We start from the raw sequence: 27231 nt of genomic DNA on the forward strand, positions 1-27231 counted from the left end.
CCATGTGAAATCTATCATAATTAAAAAATAAACAAGTCTCCTTGGTGTAGAGCGTTTAAGCAACTGCAGGGTTCGGAGGGCTTTCGCGGCCGCGTCGCCATGGCAGCGGCGAGCCCATTTCCGGGGCGGGCCGTGACGGCGGCAGCGCGGGGGCTGCCGGGAAGGTGGCATGGCCCAATAGGCGCGGGGCGGCGGTGCTCGGCCTGCGGCTCGCGCTCCGGCGGGCGGGTGAGCGAGCGCGCGGGGCTAGGGGCGGGGGAGGCCCGAGCCGTGAGACGCGGGGGGGGGAAGCGGCGGCCAGGACCGGGCCCGCCCGCCCGGTGGGGGACGGGCGCTGGCCCCCATCTCCGGCCTTGGGGGACTGTGGGCCGGAGAGGCGGCTTCGCCAGGCCCCTGCCAGCCGTCGGCGCTTCGCCCCGTCCCGCTCTGCCGCGGACGTCGGTAAAGGAGCAGCGAGGGGTAGGAACCCCCGGGCTCCGTCCCGCTCGGTGGTTTCCGCGGGGTTGGTCGCCTTGCTGCCAAAGTTCCCCTCGTGTCGGTGACTTGGAAGTTCCTTGTTGAGGTCGGGTGCCTTTGAGACAGGCGTGTGCTCTTGGCGGGCTTCCCCGGGCCTTGTCCAGGTCGGTGTGGATTTAGGGGCTGCTTCAGCAATCGCGTTCTCTACTTTCAGAGTCTTTGGGGTTAAGGTTGTGTTCTGACACTTTATATCGCCTAAAAAAGCCAGCTTCTTAAAAGTCCGTGCACAGGAAGAGAAGGATACAAACGAGTAAATGGCTATCTGCACACTAAAATTAACAATCTGTTTCTTGCCTTTTTCTTCCTACTTCTTGTAACAGAATTATGGATCCAAGCTTACTGAGAGAGCGAGAGCTATTCAAAAAGCGTGCCCTCTCCACACCAGCAGTAGAAAAACGTCCAGCGCCATCTTCTGACTCCTCCTCTTCCAAAAAGAAAAAAGCAAAGGTAGAACAAGGTGGCTCGTCAAGCTCGAAACAAAACACAGGTTGGTGAAAGTCTCCTGTTCAACAGCTGTTTGGTGTTTTCTGCGGTCTGTCTCTAAACTATGGTTTATTAGCATGAATCGGTCTGTGAATTTTGCTAGTGGCTGTTGTCATTCTTCCTTTCAAATTGTCGCTGTTTGTTAAGAAATTCAGTTGCACAATGGGCAACAATGCTCCTCCTACCACGTGTATGCGTTGGGCCTCATCCTGTGATTTGTTTGCTGTTACGCGGTTGGAGGAATCGCTACTGACCAAATGTGATTTCATATGAAGCTGAACTTTGTTTGTGGATTTCTGGTGCTTGCTGAACCCACAGGACAAGCAGTAACAGCGGTCTTTATTCTTTTTCTCTCTTTTGTCTTTCTGGCAAGAGAGCACCTAAAACTTTATTTTGTTAACTGCAAGTGATAGGCTCTCTGTCTGTGAGATGGATTTTGCAACTTGTTTGGTTGGTGTGTAGTGATTAGCAGTCATTCTTGTTTTACCTGGGACCTGATCATGGTGTTCATGAACACCATGGCTTCTGTAGGTTTCTGTCTGCTTTGGTCAGGAGTTCCAGCATTTCCCGGGGATGGTGACGCTGATAACGCGTCCATCAATATCAAGTAATCAGTTAATAAAGCACCACCAAAATAACGGGAGCCAATGAGAAGTGCAGCACCTGGAGCAGCAGGGAGAGGATTTGTGTGTGGACAGCAACGTGCTCCGTGTTGGCTTTCGCTGTGCATAACTTGGGGGGCCCTTTCGGTTCTCTGAGAGCACTGACAGTTCTCGGATGCGCTCTAAGGGTCAAATCATAGACTTGTTTGGGTCTGAAGGGACCTATAAAGGTCATCTAGTCCAACGCCCCGCCATGAGCAGGGACATCTTCCAGTAGATCAGGGTGCTCAGAGCCCCGTCCGACCCGACCTGGGATGTTTCCAGGGATGTGGCATTTACCACCTCTCTGGGCAACGTGGACCAGTGTTTCATCACCTTCGTTGTGAGAAATTTCTTTCTTACATCTACTCTGAATCTGCCCTCTTGTAGTTGAAAACCATTACCCCTCGTCCTATTTCTACAGGCCCTGCAAAAGTCTATCCCCATTTTTCTTACAAGCCCCCTTTAAGCACTGGCAGGCTGCAGTAAGGTCTCTGAGGAGCCTTCCCTTTTCCAGGCTGAACAACCCCAACTTTCTCAGCCTGTCCTCACAGGGGAGGTGTTCCATCCTGCTGATCACTTTTGTGGCCTCCTGTGGACCTGCTTATTTAATTCCAAGCAGGAGTGTGAAATGTCCTTCACGTTTGATCGTGGAGTCAAATGTGAAGGAGTCATTTCACAAATGTCACTTGTGAAATCAAATGTCCAGAGTTACTGAAACACAAAATACCCTGTTGCACCAAGTGACTGCCTGCTCATATTTTGAATACCACTCTTCTAAACTCCGAAAGAAACAATAGAGCTAAAAACAATAGAGAAAAACATCAAGGACGATAGGAGGAGTGAAGCATCTTCTGTCTGAGGGGAAGAGTAGGGAGTTTGTGTATCTATCTCCAGCTTCTCAGGGCACCAAGTTATCAGCCAGACATTTTAAAATAAATCAAGGGAAGCATGTTTCCATCTGTCTCTTTGCCACACTCTCCCAATAAAATAAAATTCTACATGGGATATCCTAAACTGCGTATCTTGAGTGAGAGCGATTTGCTGGGAAAGAGGTATGGGGAGGCAGGAAGCAGGCGGACAGTTCAAATGTGAGTCTGCACTGGAGGATTTGAGTGGACACGTGGCCAAGCGGCAGAGCAGATAAAGTGTAATTTCTGTGGTTTTGTGGGCTGGGTATTTCTTTAAGTGCTTTTGCAGTTCTCAGGTGATTAGCTTACACAAAGAGGAATGTTTTGCTGTGAGGCAATACGCTTTATCTTTTACGCTGCTGGCTTCATTCCAGACAGTATCAGAAGGGCTTCAGGGTTTCTGTAACATTTTTGTGCAGAATGAGTTCAGCCTCCTTTCACCTTCCCCTGGAGAGTATTTACTAACTACTGTAGAAGCAGCAAGGATGGAAGAAAAATAATGGAGAGCAAGCGGACTGATTTTTCTCCCTCTTGTTCTTAGGAACTGGCTTAGAACAAGTGTTCAGGCTGGCAAGCAACTGAACAGGTTAAGCAGCCACAAGCAGCACGACTTGCCCTGTGATGCTGCAGAGTCCAAGTCCTTTGCCTCAAAACCCACTTTTTATTTGAATTGCCAAAATCTTAGGTGCTTGTCAGGATACACGTGTGTCAGGGACGGGTCTTGGGGAGGTGGAGTGAAAACCTGATGTTGAAAAATTCCTGTCCCATGCCCCCACCCCATCCACCCCTGAAGAAACAAAAATTAAGGTGATCAGTCCTAGCTTTGTTGCGTAGCGACCACAGAGACAATAAATAATGTCACAGTGATTACGTGTTGGCATTCATAGTCCCTGGGTCGTAGCGCATGCGGGTTCTCCCTCGTTCTGTGATTCTGTAACTCGGAGAACCTGCCCTTGTCACTTTTTTGGGGAGGAGAGGCATTGAGAGCATGCTAATCTGCAAATGACTGCATAGCTACATCTGGCCTGCATGTGAAGATATGTTTTAAGCTTTGCAGTGACAGTAGTGATTACTATAGTCTTCGGGAATCATTATTCAAACAAGTTATTTGAAAAAATTCACAACTGCCTTGTTTTACTCAGTTCAGAGTAGTATCTGTAGAATAAATAAAATAGATCATATCTGTTTGTTTATTTTTATTAATGAATAGTAAGTTGTGGCTAAGGTCTTAGTCTTTAGACCTCTGTCTTGATGGTCTTAGCCAACAGTAATCAAGAGCTGAAATGTCCAGGACTGAAATCTCCTGTTTCACGACTTAGTCTACCTGTGGGAAAGAATCGTCCTGAGGCTCTAGGGCTGTGCAAGGGTAGATCTTTGTCTTCTGTTCCATGTGCAGACACCCAGCCACCTTCATAGATCCGTGAAATAAGAAGCTGGAAAGACTCCCAAGGTTATTCATTGTGTGTGCTTCTCAGGAAGGCATTAAGAACATGAAGCCAGCATAGCAGAGGCTGGCCGTGTTACTTCATGCACACTGCCTTCTTGTGTGCAGCAATGATGAGCGTTTTGTAGGAACGCTGCAAGTGGCCAGCAGTCCGGTTGCCGTTCGGAGCGTTTGTTGATTAGTTGAGTGCATCGTGATGGCTACTCTTACCTCTATTGAGCAGGACGCCAGTCTTTCAGGGCCAATGCTGTCAAATAAAGCAGAAGGTAACAAGGCATCTAACCCAGTGTCCCTGACAGTGGAAGGCATTATCATCACTAACGTTACCTTCGTCATATGTCTTGCTGTGAATTCTAAGTTGTTGCGTACCTGGGGCGTCAGCTTCCGTTACTTGTGCTTATAGTTTGACTTTTAGCTAAAAGCATTCTCTGCACGTGGAACTGGTACTGGCGAAACTTCACCGTAGCAAGTGTACTTGAGATGAATGGTTGCAGCGGTAGTTGTGTCATTTGGGGATTGCAGAAGGGAGATGGTTTCTCCGGGTGAATCGCTGGACTAGCTCTGCTGGTTAGTGACTCCATTTCGCCAACCAGGAAGAGCACGAGTCCACTTAGCAAGTCTTTCATTATGTCCAGATCTTCTGGACGTTAGGCGTACTGAACCTGGTAGAGGGAGTTTGGGGTTTTTTTGGTGGTGGTTTTTTTTTTTTAATATGAAGAGATAATTATAGGTACTGGCCATAGCACAAAGGTATTTCTGGCGTGGAGAGACTGTGAGATCAGTGTTGTAGCTTACTTGTCTGTTTGGCCATTAGGTGGGTTTTGTTTCCCTGATGACAGGGATGTTGTTTGGGTTTTATGTAGTTAAATATCTTGTCCCACATGTAGCTTTGGTCTGGGACGTTTCTCACTGGCCTGCTTCTCTATGGGTTCGGGAGTGTGGAAAGACTTAACTGGGCATTCCTGATGGCCATGCTGTTGGATGCCATTATTACAGTTGTAATTTGTAACTGCAAAACTTCTATAGTTTTAAAAACCATAGACGCAGCACAGCTACAGAGGAAAAATAACGCAGCGAGCTAGAGGTCTGAGTGTTAGGTGTGTATCCCCAACTCTCTGGGGTGCATTGGCAGGCTGACGAAGGAAGCTGAGATTCTCTTGTGCAAAACAAAGTCCCTTCTCGCTGTGCATCCATCCTGCCTTCTCTAACACAAGGCTTCTCCTGGTGTGGCCTCCTTTGTGAAGCATGTCGACACCTGAAAGCTGCATGAAGACTGGGCAATATGACTGTTATCGGTGTGGGACGCCTGCAACCCGTCTGCTTGTGTTCCTTAGCAAGAACTCAGTCAGCTCCAGTTCAGCTTTGCAAAGTTAAGATAGGGACGAGATACCCCGCATGTCTGACTCCCTGTAGTGTAGTGATTACCATAGAGGCAGCAGCCTTGGGGCAGAAAAATGTCCGTGTTTTTTCTAGACTGTAGCACCGCTACTGTATGCTTTTGTGGAAAATATCAGATATTCTTAAGGTAGCACATTAGTCAGGTCTCGACACCCAGAAGTTGTTAAACAGGTTAAATAAGAAGTAAGGGGAGAGCAGTTCTCTGGAACTGGAGAAGGGGAGGGAGAAAGGGTCAAGGTATACCACAGGAAGTCAGAAAAGGCCATTTTACGGCTCCATTTCATGCTGGCTTACTTTTCCTCCTGCCACCCTCTCTTCTACAAGTGAGGAACCCGTAATAAGAAGAGCTGCCCAAGGCAAGAATTCACGCAAGCCTCTTCTGTCTCATGGGATCTGTCACCATTTGACCCTTCTGTCTCGTTTGTTTTTTCTCACCCCTTGTAATGTCTTTCCTGTCTCTGTGTGGCTGACTGCAGTAGGAGGACACTGCTGTGTCTTTGTGCTATGTATGATCAGATTGTTGACTGTTTTTATAAATGTTTTCTGTAGTTAAGCAACGTTGTTTTATGCAGGTTAAGCAACGTTTGTTAGTTCAGGTAGACAAAGATCTATGCTAGTAAATCAATATAAGCAACAAAAGTTAATTTAAAAACAAAAATCTTTTCTTCCCCCATGACATTGCAACAGGTCATCCTTCTGCTAAGCGCTCGGAAAGCCTTTGCCGATTACTCAACTTCACATCCACAGATAGAATGATAACTGTTGCTGTTATATTTAAATCAAAAAAAAAAAATGCATGTGACTTGCTCATTCGTAACGTACGAGAGGCTTCATTCAAGGTGTTAAACGTTCTTCAATGAAGATGCTTCAATGCTGATGCTCAGTCCTTCCTACACCACCTCTGTTTCATGCTTTCTGAAGCTGTTCATCATTGCTCTAACAGGATTGGGTTCATTCTCCAAGTCTTTGACAGTTTTATTTTTCACACAGCAGCAACAGTCCAGCAGTTCATAGAGGAAAGCCAGCACCACCAGAGAAACTACAGTAAAGATGAATATGATCAGAATAATAAAGCAGGCAGTGTTCCAGTTATCGTGGAAAGGGTAAATTTTTTGCACTTGGAAGCCCAGATACTGGGAAATGGATGTAGTCTCATTCCAGTGGGTAGTGTTGAGGGTTGCCATTCTTCAAGAGTCTTCTTTGTGTGTTCACTGTCACGGATTTGGGGGCTGAAACAGAAAAATAAAGCTGTTGAGGATTCTATTGATCAAGAACATGCTGTGATTTTTATCCCAGACTCTAAGAAATTAAGCTCAGACTAAGTGCTCACACCTCCTACAAACATGGATAGTTGCATACTCATATTTGCTCACAGAAGTACCGAACTCCAAATGTACGACTTTGCGATTTGTCTGGAATGTTTATTTTAGCGATGACTAATGGTAAAACAGTCGCTGCATGCATCATGTAGTGGAAGTTATTCTGGAATGAGAGCGCTTTGCTTCTTTATTTGAAGTATAGGCAAAGACAAAAAGGTTACAAAGATAATTTCCAAGGTATACAGCGCTTTCAACAACCTGTCCATTGTTAGTCTTGAGGTTGGTACTTGCACGGTGTAAAAGCCCTCAGCGCTCTTTTGGCATTCTTAGAAAAGCAGGAGATCAGTGTACCACCCTCCCATACCTGAGTGGTTAGAAGAACTTACTACATGTTAATGTCATTGGAGTTTGTTTGCTTGTTAGGGATTTTTTTCCTCCTATTTGGGAGAAAGAAAGGAATCGCTCTTTAAAAAATAATGTAGAAATCGTAACGATTTTGGGGGATGTTTCCAAAGAATGGAACTGAGCTTTTGGTTGTTCTTCTAGTACAAACTTAACAATCCTGGTTCTTTTAAAATGCATTATTTTAGAATCGCCTATTAGCGCAGGCTTCTTAAGCCCGCAAAACTCTTTTTGACTTCAGAAGGCCAGATTTCCCGACGTGTTCGTCTCCCTGCTGTTCTGCTGTTGAGTAGAAGTTTGTGGTCAAGAAACCCAACTGCTCGGTTCAGCTGCCTGAACGGGACTGAGCGCATTTGGAAATTTCGGCCCATTTGCGGTGCCGCGGTCATTAGGATAGAACACAAGGAAAACCCAACCCTTTCTGAGGAGTTCTGGTTTCTTATTTTCGATGGCATTCTCTGTTTAACTGCTAGGAAAGGAATGTTGTCTTTGGTCCAATACCGCCTGTTTGTACCCAGCAGAAGAAAAGACTGCTTTGTGGTGTGGGAGAGAGATAAAACAAGAAGTCGGCTGCGGCGAATCTGCCTTTGGCACTAATGGTATTGCTGTGGAGATGTGCTGGTTCGGAAAGGCCGTCGCCCAAAAGCGTGGAAGTAGGCTGTGCCTCGGTAATTCCTGTAGTACATCTAGAACAAAAAAGCAGTTTTGTCTCTCTGTGAATCGCGCTGTGAATTAGGGATAAGTAGGCAGATGAAGTGTTTGGCAATAACATCTTCACGGTGACACGTCTCTTCTTTCCCCCGGTTTCCTTCTTTCCCTGGCTTTGCCTCCCGAAACTGAGGGTACTTACGGTACTTTTGGTATATAGTCTAATGTCATAAAAAATGTCCAAGGAGTCACAGGAACTTCTGGTTACCTGTCGTAGCGTACTGTAGGATGCCGTAATAACCTTTTAATCCTTCAGGCAATTTAAAATTGAGTGTCAGAGAAGGAGATCAAGTCAGATCTCCATATTCCCTTGAAGAAATAACAAGGAGGTTTTAGAGGAAACACGGTGGTGAGCGGCACTTGACAGGCCATCCCGTGCCCCACGTGTAAGACCGTCAGTGAGTGCATGCCGGCTAACAGGCAGCTTGCGAAATGCGCTTTTGCCTGCTGGCGTGCCCCAGAAAACGTGGGGTTATGGAAGGGGAAGAGAGAGACAAGACGGTAACTTTGTGGAAACCTGGAGCCCTATGGCTGTGCCTCAATGAAATATTTTTTTTGCTTTGATCATAAAGCAAAAAGTGAAAACCTAGCTGTGTTCATTACCAAATGGTCCTGGCAACCCACATTTAGTTTAATTTCAGTAATCAAAACTACGGAACGAAGGGGTAATGCTGATGTTTTGTTCGTTAAACTGTGCTCGTAGGCAATGCTTTAATGAAATCTGCGTGTCCCAGAAGTAGTTCTGCAATCAACCTTGTTTAGACAGTGAAAACTACAAAATGCCTGACTAAACAAGAGGTGATAAAGGCAAAGCGTGACGGTGTCTATTAAAGCAGATTACTTAGAGCAGTCTAAGCACCTGTTATGATTTTTGTGTTGTTATTAAAAAATTAGCATATTGTGAAAACGAGGGTGATGCAGCCAAACCAGCTTGCGATTTATGTATTATATTTATTGTTCAAATACTATACATTTTGTTCTCTATCCTTCTGTCTTTAATGGATTTAAGTTGAAACGGAACAGCATTGTTGTTGGCAAGATACCTGGCATTAGCATTTGATACACGCATTTATTGGAGCAGTTGCAGTAACTTCCTGTTTCCTCTGTTAAATCTGTAACTGAATACACTAAGTATGTCTTGAGATGCATAGGATTAATTAGACTAGTTGGGTTTTTTTTTCTTAAGCATAAGTTTGCAGACCAAATCCAAGCTAAAATTACTCCTGAGTGGAGTTGGGTCCTGGCTTTGAGAGCATGGCTTGGTTTGGTTACGGTCTAGAAAGGAAACTTGGCTGACCTGTTTTATGGGGCTAAAAGTCAGGAGGCTTTTTGAAAGAGTGGTCTGAATCTCAGAGATTTGAAAATCTCCCGGGGGGGGCCTGGATAAAAGGATTTGGAGTCCTCTTTGAGGGGTAATTAAAACAAGCAGGATTTAAATGTGTATTTTAAATGGCAAGACAATATCTTCAGGAAAGAAGAGAGACGAGTTTTATTGTGAACTTTTCAAACAGGTTTCTAAGACTGAGGATTTCGTTGGAATCTCTTACATGTAAGTTTGCTCGCTCTGTAAACAGCAGGCGCAAAAAAATTAACTGTTTCTGCTGATGGGAAATTCAGTATTTTAGTCATTGCTAAAAGTGATCAAGATGTGGGGCTGCTGGAGAGACCGGACATGTTTATGTTGCATAGCCGAGACCCCGAGCTGCCCGCACAGCTCTCCGCCAAGGCGGTAGCTCTGTTCCCGAGAGAGGAGAGGAGCATCTTCGGCACGGCATGGCTCCCTAGGCAGGAGCCCCTGCGGCTCGGCTGCCGGCGCAGTGCAGCAGCCGGCCCCTTCCCACTCCACAGCCACCATTAGGGCAGCTGTTTGCACAGCGTAGAGAAGCTCGTCTTTACGTGGGGAGGTGGAATTTAATGCCTGCGCCAGAGGTAGTTTGTGCTTCTCGAGGATGATGATGATGATGATGATCTCCTTAGATCTGAATGAGGCGAGGCAGATAAATATTAGCTACTCGTTGCTGTAATTCTTAAAATACACGACTGAAGTCTTGCTGCTGAGCCTTCAGAATTAACACAGCACTAATAAGGTTAACGTCTTTGAACGCTGTCGTGAATGGTCTGGTTTCATGCTGTTTTAATTATTTTGTAATGGCACAATTTAGATTCATGTTGTAAGCCAGTCTGATTTGAATGCATTTCAGCTATTACATGTATCCAAAATGCAGTGAGTTAAATATTTAATGAATTGGCTTCTGTAGTATCTGTATTAGGTTTTAATTTAAAAGTACCATTGTCTTTAGACACTGCAGAGGAGCAGCTTGATTTGAAATCATATTCATGGAGCAGAGGGAAATGACTGGCAAAAAAAATCATTTCAATGCAGTACTGAGGAAGTCCTGTTTAAGAAACCACTGAATAGACATCTTGGGGTAATAGCATTTACAAATCTCAGATGGATTCTAACATGCCTGTTTGTGTGTTGTATCGATCGCTGCTCCGGTATTTACAAAGATAACAATATGCAACGGGATTTTCTTCCTTCCCTAACGTACCAAATCTCGGGAACGGGTTTCTAGCGTATCCACGAACATAGGTCTCTTTGAGGCAGCTTAATTGATACAGTTTATGGAATACCCATTTGGGAGATACATTTCTTAAATTTCAGGCTTAGCTGTCTTTGTTCTAAGGAAAATCCTTTTGCTGTCATTTCTGTAAAAACGCATAGAATCAATTACAAGGAACATGAGGCTGCAGGAAACAAGCTACCTCCCCAGTAAGCATGAAGTCCATTTTGTTTACTGAATCTTGGCTTGGTGTATTAGCTTTTCTGTAAGATGGAGCGGTCATCAATTTTCCATTAGTGCACAGATGGTGAAAGTGCTTGTCTGATAGTGCAAGACAAGCCCCTCTGCGTTCAGCAAAATAAAAGCCTGCTAAACCTAGAGAAAAAGCATTCTGATTCTAAGAAGCCTTTTACAGGCTTGTAGGTTACAGGCATATTTTCTTTCAGTAATCAAGATAATCCTAAGACAATGTTAGAAAATGATACAGACCTACCTCTTGTCTGAAAGGATGCTGGAAGAGCGCTGTTCTGGTCCCTTTTTTTAATGCAGCCTATGGCACAGCTAAGATGGAGCTTTCCTACCATTGGCCAGAGCATGGTGCTGCTGACAACTTCCTTTATGCTGATTTGCATCAAGCCGTCAACCCCAGGAGTAAATCATTCATAAATTTGACTCTTACTGTCTTCAATAAGAAACAAACTCCTTCCCGCTCTCATTTTTGGGATGCTGTTTACGCGTGATGAGCTCGTCAGCGGAGAAGGCGCGCTGGGAGTGCGACGGTGGCTGTGACCCCGCTTTGCTTTGCTCTGGAAAGCAGCCGGTCAAACCGTGACGTTTGAAGCGTTAATATCTGCAGATTTCCAGCTTCGCTGTGTGGTTAGATTTACTTGTTGTGAACTGTGGCAAGTTGTAGCCAGGCAGATTAAACAAGATAATCTTCTTGATTCAATTGACAGAACAAATACATGATAAATCGTCTTAACTATTTGTTGTACCTCTGATTTTATTTTGGTCACTTTAGACCTCTTGTGACATGTATGGGTTTTTTTCATTTATAAAATGTCCTGCATAGACATTGATTTTTAATGATCAAAGGGGACCCTGTAGGGGAAAATCTCTATAGGCTATATTTTCAGGAGGAGCTGGCTTTCGGTTTTTCTCCTTTTCTCCATCTTAATTTAGTAACCAGAAGAAAATGTTCTTCTGTAGCTGTGGTTACACTGATTCTTCTATGTTAATTTTAGAATTGTTGTGATATGTAAAGCCTCTCATACGATGTCATATAGTAGCTTCACAAATCCTAGTTGCCAAGTTATAAATTTGACGTTTGTTCTTTCGGCATTATGGGTTTTTTACTACAGTAGCACCGGTTTCCATGAAGTCTTCCCAATAATTATCGAAAGTGGATTTGTTGGAAATTTGACTACATCCAAAACTCCCACCTTGTAGTTGCCTTTTTTTAGTGACTTACAGATCAACTTAGAAGTAGGTTGAGATGCAGTGGGACAGACATGAAAAAAAGTTTCACTTGATGCATAGTGACTTCGGAAACTTAATTTGGAGCTTCCTGTGAGGGACTTTGCAAGGGCGTCTAAATCCAAACACGGTGAATGTAGCAGACTTTTCTAAGCCTGATGCTTACTCGGTGGAGGCGATGGGTCTTCGTCAAACATCTTGGGTGCGTTTTTCTTCTTTCTTTCTTTGTTTCTTTCTTCACCCTGAGCCTTTGCAGTCCTTATCACTGCTCTCATCCATACCTCCAGCTGCCCAGCAGAGCAAAGACTTGTCTTAGAAGTTCTGCTCAGCACCTGCTGAAACCTCTCCCTCAGTTAATGCATTAATAGTTCTTTTCTCTTCCTCGACTGATTCTTTTCCACTGAAATAATAGGAGCTCAGTATCTCTGAGATAGCTACTTGTCCTGTCAAATGTGATTAGAAATCACCAGTGGATTAAAAAATTCCTGTGGTGACAAAGAGGAAATGTCCTTTTTCTGGAGCAGCTGAAATTCTGAAAAGCGGTTACCATTAACTTTGAGCAACATTAATGCTGGTAATGGGCCTGTGGCTTTTGATAGTGATTTCTGCATATTTCTGTTTAATGTGTTGTGCTAATAATGACTGGTTTACTAGCTTGAGCTAACAACCTCATGAGACTTTTTTAAAACAAGGTTTACACAGTAAGCAAACCTCACGATATGTTAAGACAGAACCAGACTTGACAACGGAGAGGATTCTGAATTGTTGTTCCAGTGGTACAACATACCAAGCTGAATTGTTTCGCATTTATCTTGTGGGGTTTTTTTAATAAATTCTCCATTAGAGCTACTTTCAAAAAAAAAAAAAAGCAGCCCAACACAACAAGCACAGCCTTCCTTTACTTTCCTTTACCTAGTGTGTAACTGTTGAATTCCTTTTGGGAATAAAGGCTACTTTCTGCTCGTATCTCAGCAGCACAAAGCTATTGGTAGAGCTAATCATTGAGCAAGAATGCAGTGCGTTATTTCAGCATGAATTAATGTAGCGTAAATGATTGTGATACGTTAAGCCACGGAATTAAACATGTACTCTTATGGCAGTAACGCTGCAGTTCCTTACTGTTTTCTTAAAGGTCAAGGCCCATAGATTTATGGAGCTCTGCTCACAGAAGTGTTCCAGATCTGTGTCTGCCAATGGGTAACTCTCTGGGTCTGTGTCAACACGTGTGCTTGTACAGCGTCCTCTGAGGGTGACCGCTCCTGCAACACGCGTTTCTCTTCATAGTTGTAATTCTGAAAGCTTATGCAAGTAGAGTGAGAAAGAGATGGAGTGCAGAGCCAACAGTGTTATTGAAAGCACTGTTTAATTGTTTGTGTTCTCCTTTTGTAGATCACAGCAATGGATCATTTAACTTGAAAGCCCTTTCAGGAGGCTCTGGCTACAAGTTTGGAGTCCTTGCTAAAATAGTGAACTATATGAAGGTACGCTGTTTTGATGTAATATTGTAATGTTTTTTGCATATGTTTGTTATTTTTTCTCCTGTGGTAGCTGGAAGATGCTGAATATTTCAAACTAAAATTCTTTTCCTTGCAAGAGTGAGGATTTCAAGAAATTGCTTGTTAAATTCAGAATGCTGTCAGTAAGCAAAACGGTCTGCATATTGTTTTGTTACTGAAATAGTAACTATTCCAGGTCACTTTAAAACCAGGATAATGTTTTTTATTTGCAGTAGAAATAGGAATTGCAAGATGCTGACAGCTTTTGGGATTCATAAGCTATTTATCAAAGTAACATGTAATTTTGCACAATCATTAATTTGGAAAAGACCTTCAAGATCATCAAGTCCAACCTTCAACGCAACACCCTCATGCCCACTAAACCATGTCCCCAAGTGTCACGTCCTCACGTTTTTTGAGCACTTCAGTGACGGTGACTCCACCACCCCCCTGGGCAGCCTGTGTCAATGTTTGACCACTCTGTCTGTGAAGAAACTTTTCCCTAATATCCAGTCTAAACCTCCCCTAGTGCAACCTGAGGCCATTTCCTCTCGTCCCGTCGCTAGTTACCTGGGAGAAGAGACCAACACCCACCTCACCGCAACCCCCTTTCAGGTAGTTGTAGAGGGCGATGATGTGTTCCCTCAGCCTCCTCTTCTCCAGACTGAATACCTCCAGTTCCTTCAGCCACTCCTCGTAAGACTTGTGCTCCAGACCTTTCACCAGCTTCGTTGCCCTTCTCTGGACACACTCCAGCACCTCAATGTCCTCCTTGTAGTGAGGGGACCAACACTGAACGCAGTATATGAGGGCAATCTCAACAGTGCCGAGTACAGGCGCACAATCACCTCCCTATTCAGTTGATTGTGCTCCTGTATTATGCCCCTGTATATCACCTACTTGGTGCTTGACAGATGACTTTATCATCAATCTCAGATGGCACTGATTTTTTTTTTTTCCTCATATTATCAAAAACCCCAAATTGGAACTCATATGCTGTGTGTACTGTGTCTATCCTGGTTTTGTAAAAGTTTTTTTGTCATCACATCATACTAATTTTACTTCGTGATAATTGAGTCACTGAATAAAATAAGTATAGAACCCTAACAGCTCCTGTTTGCTTTTCCAGACTCGGCACCAGCGTGGTGATACGCATCCGTTAACCCTCGAAGAGATTTTGGATGAAACGCAGCATTTAGATATTGGTCTCAAACAGAAACAATGGTTAATGAGCGAGGTAAAAAACACATTTAGATTTTCATTAGAGATAAAGGATTACGATACACCTGAATTATACACTTTTAGTTAATTACAAGCTCTACAAATATGTAATCCCCCCTTCAAGAAACCACGTTGATTCACGTGTCTGTCTTGTACCTCCTGCTGTTGAGGTAACTGTGAAATGAAAGCTATTCTGACAATTTTAAGGAGCTGTTAGAATTGTTACACGGAGAGTAAATTTTATGTTAAGTGACTTTATTCATTATTATTTATTATATAACCAAGCTGTTTTTTCTGGAGGAATTTCTTGTTTAAAAAAATTCAAGTGGAGAGCTCTTCCAGTATCGAGGATGTTAAATTAACTAAACCAATGAGAGTATGGCACAGAATTCATAGTCTTACAGTTCTCTGTTACTCACAGAAATGAAGAATTCTCATGTGAAACTTATGTCTGAATTTGTGAGGTGGTAGATCTGCAAATTCCACTGCTGGAATTCATTCGTCTTACTCTAGATGCAGGGTTTCGTTCTTACAGATCCAGTGTAACTTGCCACCACATTCATCTTGGTGCACAATTGATCTGAATGTCTTAATGGAATTTCAAGATTAATAAATCAGCAAAATAGCATATTTGGTATTTATACTTGATTGGCGTACCTGGTTTTGCTCAGATCATATTTAAAATCCTCACAACAGAGTAGTAAAAGGTGTTGAGACATGGGGAGAAAAATCTCTGCGTAATAGACCGAGGATGGTTTTAACTAGTATAGCCTGTAGCGTTCCTTTGCTACCAGTACTGATGTTTTGGGCTACAGAAACCTCCAATCTGGCAGTGTTGGTTGTGATGGAAGCTTGACTTTGCCGCAGTCTTTCAAAAGGTAGCTCCAGGTTGTTTCCGCAATGAACCAGAATATGGAGATCGAATGAAAAAGCTCCTCCCAAGAAGTGTATATAGAATTATCACTGAATTGTTCCCAGATGAGAAAAGGTGAACAAATACCCTGCAATGCCAAAGTTAGTTACCTTCTCTGTTGCAGGTGTTTTCTCCCTCCTTTCTTCTTTCTGTGTCTCTTCTCTTTCTCCTTTCAGGGTCAGACTGGCATCTGCAGAAGAAACTAAGTAGAGTTGCCCTCTGTTACAGGTGAACTTCCATTGTGGTACTGGCTGCACAGCAAAACTGATTCGGAGCAGAACTTAAATCATGTCAGTTGTCCGTGAACTTCTAGCAGCTTTGCTCTGAAGCTGGCATCATAAGTAAAATCCTACTGTGCAGGAGGTCTGCTCTTCTCAATTTCTTCTACAGCTGCTGGTGCCCATTGACAGCAGTTGGGGAAGACCGACTCCTGTTTTGTTCATGCCAGGTTAATGCCGTTCACATGCGTAACATCCATATGACCCGAGCTTGGTACGCCGAGTTGTGCGTTCGCACGTTACATTCAGCCAAAGCACGCTTTTTTTTTTGCGTTGCCTCTTCTTTCTTACTTCCGTTCCGTTCTCAAAAAGGAACGCATCCAGCTTTCTGCCATAAAGAGGTTTCATGGGCCTTCGAGCCCAAAGGCATTAAGTGAATGATGTTAAGCTTTCTTTGGTGCTTTGTGCCTTATGTTATGGCGAATTAGGCCTAGGCTGGTGGATCTAGGATCCAAGGATTTAAAATCCGTTTCAAACTCAAACCTCCAAAGTGGGCAGCTGTAATGTGTGGCTGATGCGCTCTAGCTCCTCGAAAAGCACACTAGAAAAAAGTACTACTGTGTGCTCTTTTTCAAGGCTTAAAATTTGTGTCCCTATTACAGGCTCTAGTCAACAATCCGAAAATAGAAGTTGTGGATGGGAAGTATGCTTTCAAACCCAAGTACAACTTGAAAGATAAAAAGGCTCTGCTCAGGCTCTTGGACAAGCATGACCAGCGAGGGCTGGGAGGAATCCTTTTAGAAGACATTGAGGAAGGGCTACCCAATGCACAGAAAGCTATAAAGGTGAGTAGCACGTGTCTGCGATTCAGTGAACTCGTTCCGGTTAGCTTCTCAAGGGGAGGTAGGGTCTAGGAGAGAATTTTCTCCTGAGTTGTTTCTGTTCTCTTGATAACTCAAAAGCTTCATTTCAGAAGATGTAGTATTACAGCTTTTTCTCTATTTCATCCTTTACTTCCAGATCTGGCCTGATGTCTTGGCACAGCTGTCAAAGCTTTTTCTTACAAAAGACTGTTGATCTCCCACATTGCAACTGCAGGCATTTTAGTTCTGCTTTTATACCTTGGTCTCAATCCTCCATATCTCATCTTTGATTTATTAGTGTACTTACTGTCAGTGTCCACTTAGGATGCTTTTCATTGCCAGTTACTTTGCTGCTTGTCCCGTTTGTTGCGCTTTTTGTAGCACAGGATCTAGGTCTGTTATTCAAGTTGGAATCCTCATTCTTGCCAACGAAGTGATTTTGAGTTGTTCTTTTGCATTTGTTTTCAAGGCTTTAGGGGACCAGATCATCTTTGTTAATCGCCCTGATAAGAAGAAAATTCTTTTCTACAATGACAAAAGCTGTCAGTTTACTGTGGATGAAGGTAGGTGTTGGTTTACATATGTTTCCATGATAGTTGATTTGAATTCATCTTAAGCACCTATATGTATAAGCAATCTTCGGATATAGCTGCCTTTTAAGGTGTTAATGAAATATTAGGTATATCCAGGTGTCAGGAGAATGGCTCATAGTAACACGAGGCTGACAGACTAGCGAGCGAGTTCAGGGGTAATATCCTCTGTTATATAATGGATACATTGGAACATGGCACCAGGAATCCAACAGTTCTCTTTGAGTGTAGCGGTACAGAAGAGACTAAAAATCACCTGACTGACTAAAATGGCATCTCACATTTTCCCGTGTAAAGGGCAGCCAAAAAAAACCCCAGAAGAATGGCTTCTGGGTGCAAGTTTGTTGTTTGGTTTTTTAATGTGGGTTATTAATCATGTGCCTTTTATTGGTGAACGCGACGGGAAGCCACAAATGGAACACAAGGAGGAGGAAAACTGGGAGGAGATGTGAGCAAAAGTCCTGACAAGGGGTAGTTTACAACTGGGAGAAGGCACATGTGGGGTAGTGCTGCTGCCTAGAGCTGGAGTGGATTTGGAACTTCAGAAGTTCAGCGTCTGTTTTCTGTGTACCGGTTAGTGGTAAAATCCTCTGGTGCAATGTGCCTTTGGATGCACAGCAATTAATTACACAAATCGGGGTGTGTTCCGGTAATGACGTTTACGCCAACATCAGATGCCTGTAAGGACAGAAAGGAGAAGGCAATCTGTATTAAAATATCTTATTTTAAATGAGTCAACAACCCTGAATGCTTCCGGTTGTTAACGTAATGTTCTTGTAACGTGCCACACCAAGCCGCATAATGTCACATTATGGTAAAAAAAAAAGGAAGAGTTGTGACAGAAACTTGAACTGCTGCACTTACAGGACTGTAGGACAAAGCATAAAGCTCTTTTTTTCTTTGATTAACTCAGAGAGATTCTTTATTTTCAATAGAATTAAGCAACTGGAAATGTGTATCATTAACTTGTTTGTTATGTACTACACTTGTACTATCAGTAATAATAGCTTTCATCCGCAAAGATAATTAAGTAGATGTGACTTCTACAGTGTTTAACAAACTATAAAAATTGCTTCAGAATATTTAAGTGGATCTTTTCTTAAACCATAATTTCTGTCACTTCTTGATAGTGGCAGTCAGAACTATATGTGAAATGCAGAATTAGAAGCCTTTAGTCTGCCCTCACTGGGGAATTTCTAACCTCACAAATGCTTATGAGTTTACCATTAACGCTGTCATGCTGTTCAGATAGTGCCTCTTCAGTCCATCTGCCCACAGCTTTTAGGGATCCGAATGTGGCCAAAACGTTTAGAAATCAGTGCTGTTGCAGTAACTGTTAAGACAAAGTGTTTAAGTTTTTAGCAGCTGCTGGTTGTATTGCAGTCACGATTGCTGATCATTTTTTCTTGTGCGATTTTTTCCAGATAACTGGCACGCAACCATCCTAAAAGTGTTATCAGAGGGAGATCTCTACCCTGTTGCTCTTAGTTTGTAATAACTACAGGATTAACTGTGAAATTTAATAAAAGAGCCCATTTTATTAAGACGTAGCAAGAGACATCTGCCAACGCTTCATCAGGTAGCCAGTATAAATCCAAGGCTGTTCCTATACAATATGTTATATTTTAGCACACCCGGCATTGATCTGTGTTTAGGAGCAAGCAATGCAGGCTACTATTGCTATTCAAGTGGAGAAAAGGTTAAAAAAAAAAACCCTCTAAAACCTCTTGAAACAAAACGTTTAAGCCGTTAGGCTCAATCTCCCGATGAAGGCAGGCATTTAAGCCTGCAGTGTCTGTAAAGAAGGGATCGCTAGTGTGCGGTGTGTTTGTAGTTCAAGGTGGCTTTGCTTGCTGTCATCCGCAGGTGGCAGCATGTGCCCATCCGATCAGCAAGTGATTTTTTTTTTCTCTGTTCCTGCTGGTTTTGTGGGGTTTTTTTCATGTGGACGATGACGCTTTGTTCTGAGAGGGGGCAAGAATACTTTCGCTTTTGCAAATTTTGTGGTTTGCCTGCGTATGCCACAACTCTTAAAACATCCCTAAGTGGGTTCACTTACTTACTGCAGCTGGAACGGGTCCTTTTTCCAACCGTGTTATCCTGCGATGAAGAAAACCCATCGTTCCTGAGCAGTTTTGCTTTACGATCCTTTCCAGAGCACCAGAAGCATGTCTCTCAGGGAGTCACTGGCAGAACTGTCTGTGTACAGGATGAGTTATGACACGTGTCTGCCTTAGCAGTGCTATTTCAGCTCATTATCTCCAGCAACGTTAAAATGAAGTTTTTAGAAGACTGCAAAATAAGCCTTGAAGTGTTGTCAGACTCTTTCATCTAGCAGCTGATGACAGTTCAAAATATGTTTCTAGTTTAATGTTTATCCTTGGAAATAAGGGCTCTGCACTCCTCAGTACATGATTCTGCCGTATGACACACTCCAGTTTCGAACAGATGTTGGCTGGGATTAATATCCTCTAAAAGTTAGGCATCCTCTCCCATCGCTGTCTGAGCTCCATCAACAGTCAGTAGAGAAAGAGGAGCTGCCAGGGCAATTTGGGGGTTGCTGTCTCAAGGAGTGGGAGGAACTGCTTTCCTGCAGTGCCGATGTCTGCCCTGACTACAGTTGTTTTGATGGCTGAACGAGCTTTTGAAAATAAATCCCCATGTACTGCAGCGGTGGTGCAGTACCTATATGTCGTGATCTCAAGGGTATCGGAGAAGGTTTTTGCAGTAAGGAATGGCTTTTGTTCTTCCTTTTATGTGATTAGCCAAGGAAGGTTCAGATTGCATGTGTTCCTTCTCGACTTCCTGACTAATTAATCTTCTGTCGGTAGTGTGTAGCTGAAAGTGTTTATAAAAGCCGGGCTAGATTTCAGGTGCTCCAGCCAAGTAAAGCACTGCCTTTTTGTGCTGGGACTAAGCACTTTGCACGTGAACCAAGCTTTCACCCCGTGCCGGCTGAATGCTGAAAGGCCGATCTGATTGCTTAACTGTTAGAGATGGTATCTCTCACATCTGAATGCAATATAGGAAGTATTTTAATGCCTAAAAACATGGATACTTAATTATCCGTGTTTTTAATATTCTTCCTAAGCACCTTTTGAAGACATTTCAAGAACGGCGAAAGCATCTTAAATTTAACGATATAAAAATTGCTCGGGATCAGTGATAACGTATGGCTCTGGCTTTGAATTCAAGATGGCCCAGGGGCAGCACAGACTTAGTATCGAGCACCTTTTCGTTCCTGTGCACCTTGGGTCTGCTACGAAGCAGGACTCCATCTTAGAGAATCATAGAATCACAGAATAGTTTGGGTTGGAAGGGACCTTCAAAGGCCATCTAGTCCAGCCCCCCGCCATGAGCAGGGACATTGTCAACTGGATCAGGGTGCTCAGAGCCCCATCCAACCTGACCTGGGATGTTCCCAGGGATGGGGCATCTACCACCTCTCTGGACAAGCTGGGCCAGGGTTTCACCACCCTTGTTGTGAAAAATTTCTTCCTTAGATCCAGTCTGAATCAGCCCTCTTCTAGTTGAAAACCGTTACCCCTTGTCCTGTTGCTGCAGGCCCTGCTAAAAAGTCTGTCCCCATTTCTCTTACAAGCCCCTTCAATACTGGCAGCTGCAATAAGGTCTTCGCAGAGCCTTCTCTTCTCCAGGCTGAACAACCCCAACCCTTTCGGCCTTTCTTACCCACTACTCAGTTGTTTCTTCCCTTCTGCCCTGTTATTGTCTGTTCTTGTCCTGTGCTCAAATTTTGGCTCAGTGGCTCAGCTCAGTGAAGATTTTTTTAAGCTGTTTTTAATCTCTGGCAGATTTTATTACGTGATATTAGCGTGATGTTGCAGTTAATCTACAGAAGCTATCTCAACCTTTTTGCAAGAGCAGGTGAGGCAGTCAGAAGTGCAGGATAAGCCGCACTGAAGTCACCATGCAGCCATTTACCCATGACTTCGTTCCCCAAATGTAAAGGTTTATAGAAAGGCAGTGTGTTAGAGTAAAATCGCTCAGGGAATGTCAGCACAAATTGTTTTTGTATGTGAGGCACCCTGTGATGCAGTAAAGTTGAGGTAACCGGTCATCCTTACCCCTGGGTTATTTCGGAGAGAGAAGGTGTTTGCGAAATGTGTTGTTATGCTGCCCTCTGCTTTGCTGTCCGTTGGTTACTGCTGGTCAAAGCTCATTGTTTTAAGTTTGTGCACACTGACATCACGATGCTGGAGATGTTGGCAGACATCTAAACTGGCCTTTCAGTTAGCTCATGGTTTCATTCCCTCCCTTCCCTCGTTACTTGAAGGACCAGAAGTTAGCTATCTGGGGGAGCAAGGATGCAGCCTGTGAGTAGTGTTGATTCTGTCGAGCTTCTGAGTTAAAATTATTTTAGTGATCAAATTGCAAGATACTGCGTATAGGATTTGTTCATAGTGTAGGCAAGACATCGACCACCTGCCTTAGGTACCGGGATTACAGCTTTCTGCCTCTTCTGGGAAAGATCTGTACCGCCATCAGGCCTTTAATAGCTCCGCTGGAAATGCGTGTGTCTCCTTGAGGGTTGACAGCACCGGCGTTGCTTTGGCCAGAAACTCTTTGGAAATTTCTCCTCAGGGGATTTTTCTCTTGTCATAGCAGCCTAAGCGGTAGGAGAAATTGTCAGCTTGTCTGAACGCAGCTTGCTGCGGTCAGGTGAAGCCTTGCTGGACATCTCTTATTCCTTCCATAGCTATTATATGCTTGTTCTGGCTGATATATCAAATAGTTTAGTGGATCTGATAGAAGAGTCTCTCTCCTTTGCCGTGCTCTGATGGTGTAAAGATCACCTAGCAGTTGACAAGGCATGGAGAAGGAAAATTGATGTGCTCTGCAATTGTAATGGTTACGTGCACTGCAGGAATGCGTGCATCTGAACCCGTTCTCCATGCCTGGCTGAAGCAGGCCAGCATGTTGCAAGCTTTCTGCTCGAACAGTCCCCTTCCCGTTCCTCACACAAGTACCGAATTCCCCGTGTCCTGTCCACAGGGAAAAGAAAGACACTGTAAAAAATGGATCCGGTGTATTGAAACGGTCTCTAGGAACTGCTTTCTGTAACTGTTTGTCTTCAGACACATTAGCTCATCACAGGGTTTTTCTTTGTCTCTTTGATTGTGGCAACTGCAGAAGAACCTTCCCATGCTGAAGCTCCATCTACAGCATTAAATCTCCCCAGAGATTTAATGTTAATCTCCCCAGAGACAGGCCGGCCTCCCACATCGTTCTGTCTGGGCAGCCGTAAGCATGGACACTTTGAGAGGTGGTGGAGGACAGTAATTGGGTCGTTGGGTGCCGTTTCCTCCTCGCTGGCCCCGCTCATGGACTGCTTTTTACAGGTGGTGACCCTGTAAAAAGGTTGTTTTGTTGCTTCGAGACACAGCAAAGGCTGGTGTGACAGTGTTTCAGATTCTCCTCACCGAAGTCGGAGAAATCTCTTTCTGTCTTGGGTCAAGGCTGTGAATTTTGAGGTGCAGAAATGCCACAGCTACAAATGCGGACGGTTGTTTCTTGAGAGCTGTACTTACTGCCAGCTTTTCCCATAGGCTCTCAGATTTCTGAGAGGATGTCACAATAATTCAGATGGCGTATTCCCAAGGTCTAAACTTTTACTAGCTGATAGGGGCCTAGTCCTTGGAGACTTCTGAAGAAATCTGACAGGTAATGTGGAAATGGTTCAGTGCCTACCAGACAGCTGCTTTCTTTCTTCGGTTCTTGCGTTTAGCTCCGTGTCTGGTGTTGCACCAAATCTGAGATGATAGACGTATCTCTTTTTCCCTTTAGATGGTACCCTAAATGCGAACAGCTAGTATGTATAGCCGTCCGAAGGGTGGCGGCTCTGTAGGCTTCTCCACCTTTATCCTGTGCTTTTTGTTCCGAACCAATCCTTCAACTCAGAGTTATTTCTGGGGCGGCGGACCGTGTTGTTGTGACTCCCTCCTTTCCTAGGCAATAAGGTATTTTAATGCTCTAGATGGAGCTTCAGCATGGGAAGGTTCTTTTGCAGTTGCCACAATCAAAGCAATAGTGCTGAAAGCAGTCTGATTTTATGAAGGAATTTTGAAATGGAGCTGCAGAAAACTGCATAGTGTCTCTGGTGGGGCCAATTAGTGGATTAAATTATCTGTATGTAAAGTCCGTTTTAGCTTTGCGGTTTTGATTCTTGGTGACGGTTACATTCTTATTTCTTGGCCAAGTTTAAAAGGGGAATGTGAAGCTGTAATGATGGTATAACCGCTGCATTACAAGAAATGCAAAACGCTGTGGTTAGATATTAACCGTGATCTGCACTTCTGTGCAAGTTGATCCTTGAAGAGCTGACCATTTATTTTCCAGTGTTTAATTTTTCACTTCTGTTCCCCAGAAGAATGTAGACCAGTTTAACCTTAAGCACCTATCCTCAGCATTTTTATAATTTTTTTTTACACCAGGGTGTATTTGTCCATATATCATGAACTCTAATAGGGAGACATATCATCTGTGTTTGTAGCAGAACATTATACATAAAAGGACACTGTCCCGTAAAAGTTCAGAGTTAATTGTGTCTCACCTGTTACCACCTTGCGTTCACGTGCCCGTCGTGCATCTTGGAGGACTGACCTGCATCTCTCCAGCTCCCACAGGAGCCATCTGTGCAGAGCCAAAGGCAGTATGGCACAACGCAACCTCAGAGTATCTCTGACCGGGATCTGTTTAATAGTCATGCATTTATGTGCAGCCTTGTCGCTTCACGTGTGAACTGCAGAAACACATGGTGTGGGAAACAGTTACTCGCAAAGTGTGATACTGCATTTGCACGCCCCGTGGTCTGATTCATCTTTCCAAGCACCACCGGGTCTCGGTGTCCAGCTGAGTCCAGCTTGGGCATTGAGGACAGGGAGGGGGCACAAGCAGCAAGGAAATAGCTCGAAAGAGCGTGTTCTGCTGAGCCCGGAGGATGCAATGGGACCCTTGTGCAGGCTTCTCCTATTGAGACTTAATCTGAGTGCTCATCGCTGAGAAATCTCTCTTGCATGTTCAGCTTTGATCACAACTCAGCCTTCTCCACCTGCCGCAACAGGATTAGGTGAGAGATGATCTGTGATAGCAGGCATAGCACAAGCTATGCCAAAAGCCTGGAATCACACTCAAAATGGATGAGCAGACGGAGAATGGCTTGACTGCAATGTTAGTCCTTGCATTAAGTTATCTGAAAACTGCAGTCTCGGTGATCCTGCTGTGCTGTATAGCCTGTGTGAGAGAGAGGCTGAGCGCTATCTCTGTGTAACCAAAAGTGGTGTTTTGAGAGGATTTAGTTCTCTTTAAAAACACTGCATTACCAAAAATGAACATTGTTGTTCGCTGGCAAAATTCCTTTCTTTTGTTTCCTGGAGCACTGGAACAGTCCCTTGCTGTTGGCAATGGGAAGAAGAAAAAGACCTGAGACTTAAAGCACGTGCTTTCACAGAAAAACAAGGTGCCAATGCACTGGTCCGAGCGCAGGAACCAAGTCTATTACGTACACCTTGGGTACAGTGTCGTTTCGCAGCATGTCTAGAGCCGGTGTATCTGCGGCAGGCCGTCGCTGGCGCGTTTCATCTCCCACTGCATACGACGGCTTCTTAAGCATGCAGAAGTTGTGGTTGTTTTGACAACTGTATACTAAATTTATCTGGAAATAAAGGGAAAAATTTAGTCTTGCGTTGCTATGTGTGCCTCCTGTTTTATTTATAGTTTGTTAGCCAAACCTGCTGACAGGATATATCTAACTTACTGCCTGGGGAATGAAGGGAGGTAGGATTGTACCAGCCGCTGCCTGGGGAAGGCATTCCAGAGGCTCTGTGAAACTTTACGTGAGGCAGAAAGTGTGCAGGCAGATGGCAGCTGCTCTAATTAAGACTTACTGTCTCTGTCTTTTTTTCCTGCTGCTCTGGCTTTTAAGGTATTTCTCTTCTTTTTAACACCAGAGGAATTTTAGTAATTTATTATTTGTACAGCACGGTATGTATTATATTACAGCGATAAATCATCTTAAACCTACTGAAGTATGTATCTCGGATCTTCAGTAAATTGGACTATGAGATGACAAGTCTCCCAAGACGATGGCAGCTGAAGATGTGTAAATGAAGTTGCCATTGATGCTTGGTTATTACCCTTCACCAAGATCTTTTGAACTGAGGCTTAGGAAACACGTTGACAGTCTATGCAGCTGTAAAGGCAAAAAAACTGACTCCGTAGCAAATGAACATTAAAAGCACATGTTGCCTGTGGGTGCTCCTGACACTGGGATGCTGGCCTGCAGTTAGCATGGATGAAAATCAGCTTATTGTTTCCATCACGTGTTGGGGGTATTTTGTTGGTTGGGATTTCAGGGTTTGGGGTTTTTTTTTGGTTGTGTTGGGGTTTTTTTTGGAAGTGCATCCGTCATTTGGAGTGGGTAAAAGCTGTGCTAACCGCGTGCTTGCGCACTGTGATCGCTGCCGTGTCTGTATGGTCGCAGGCTGATGTGCCAGAATACTTCAGTGTTTGAAAAAGTCTGTTTCTTTCCTTTCGTGCGGGGGCTTTGCCCAGGGTTTGTTCGTTGGGATATCAAATGAGGGTTTGTTTGGGGTTTCAGAATTCCAGAAGCTGTGGAGGAGCATTCCCGTGGATTCTATGGATGAGGAGAAGATTGAAGAGTATCTGAAACGACAGGGTATTTCTTCCATGCAAGAAACTGGACCAAAGAAAATAGTAAGAGATACGAATTGCAGATCTTTCTAGGAGATTCCCCCTTCTTGACCCTGCAGTGTTCATTCCAAAACATGTTGGTGAGCCTATGCACAGCTGCTTTTGTGTAGCTCTGGGAAGTGTGACCGATTTTAAGAAGTTGCAAAAAACAGTGCTGTAGCCAGCAGTGTTTTTATAACTTGTTTGAGCCAGTGTAATCCAAGCAACATCAAGAAGAGGGCAAATGCCAGAAACCCCTGTGACCTCCAAAGTGGAAGCTTGTGCTTGAAGCTGTACAATACACTAGGAGTAGAAGAATAGTTACTTTTTTGGGAGAAGGGTGGGGGTTTTTTAACTTTTCTGCTCAATAGCTTTGAAACCCTGATGAGAACAGTCTAATGATGTGCCTCCCACCACAGACACACTGTTCTCCCAACTGGGTGCAATATGCTCGTGTTTTACTGGGAGGCCAAAATGGCTGCACGCATCTCCAAAGATGCCTTCTGCCTGGCTTCAAACAGATTTTTTTTTTTTTTTAAACATTTGTTTGTATGTGATATACCATGCCTTTTCTCTTCTGCGCTTGGCTTCAAACGGTCCTTTTGCGAGAGCCTTTCCACACAGGACTTGTTCCTGGTTTCTGCCAGTCACTGCACTAGATGCTTTGATGCCTGTCGTCACATAGGCACCCCTCGTGGATGCCTTATACGCTAAACGTGTCTCTGAGCACAGAATTGTGGATAGAACTATGGAGCTTGTACCTGCTTCTGTAGCTGCGTGGGAGCGTTTGGAAACTTCACTTCTAAAAGCCTTGACTTTATCCCAGCCTCCTACTGCGTGTGGGATACACTCTGCTCTGTCCCCAGGGTCGTCTCCCTACCTGGATTTAGTTTGAATGCTGTCGCTTCTTGCAAAAACAAGGGAGCACCTTCCCTGCCGGCCCACCCCCGGTTCAAGCAGGGCTCTTCATCACAGAAGTGATGACTAGCGCAGTGTCACACGTCGGGTCAGGTGTTGCAGCTGGAGGGCAGATCTTTTGACTACTGTTTATTTCTTCTTGTAGGCTCCTATTCAGAGAAGGAAGAAACCTGCTTCTCAGAAGAAACGTCGGTTTAAGACCCACAATGACCACTTGGCTGGAGTATTAAAAGATTACTCTGATATCGTTCCTGGCAAACAGTGATCAGTTGAATTCTGGAGCAAACGTGCATTTCTGTACACGTACAGGCTTTTTGCCACTCGGGCCCAGCGTCTGCTCGCAGAAGGACTGTCTGTATATAGTAATGTGATGTGTTTTCCCCATCCCAGCAACTGCCGAAATGAAACAGGTCAGTTTAAGAGCAAGTATGAACGACTACA

At 44.0% G+C, this 27231-nt stretch overlaps 2 protein-coding genes across 2 annotated transcripts; one reads left to right on the top strand and one right to left on the bottom strand.

The window, feature by feature from the left end:
• Nucleotides 1-840: 840 nt before the first annotated feature.
• Nucleotides 841-27055, top strand: GTF2E2 (general transcription factor IIE subunit 2; the record flags this gene model as incomplete). The annotated part of the gene is made up of 7 exons (XM_081999445.1): nucleotides 841-1003; nucleotides 13252-13343; nucleotides 14488-14595; nucleotides 16373-16555; nucleotides 17043-17136; nucleotides 25781-25896; nucleotides 26936-27055. The coding sequence occupies 7 exons, from the start codon at nucleotides 841-843 to the stop codon at nucleotides 27053-27055; spliced, it is 876 nt and encodes a 291-aa protein (XP_081855571.1).
• On the bottom strand, nucleotides 5865-6577 carry SMIM18 (small integral membrane protein 18; the record flags this gene model as incomplete). Its single annotated transcript, XM_081999449.1, has 1 exon — nucleotides 5865-6577. One exon carries the CDS (start codon nucleotides 6575-6577, stop codon nucleotides 6284-6286), a length of 294 nt encoding a protein of 97 aa, XP_081855575.1. The 3' UTR covers nucleotides 5865-6283.
• Nucleotides 27056-27231: the final 176 nt, after the last annotated feature.

This window comes from Phaethon aethereus (assembly GCF_964289735.1).
Source record: "Phaethon aethereus genome assembly, chromosome: 4".
NCBI classification, from domain to species: Eukaryota; Metazoa; Chordata; class Aves; order Phaethontiformes; family Phaethontidae; genus Phaethon; species Phaethon aethereus.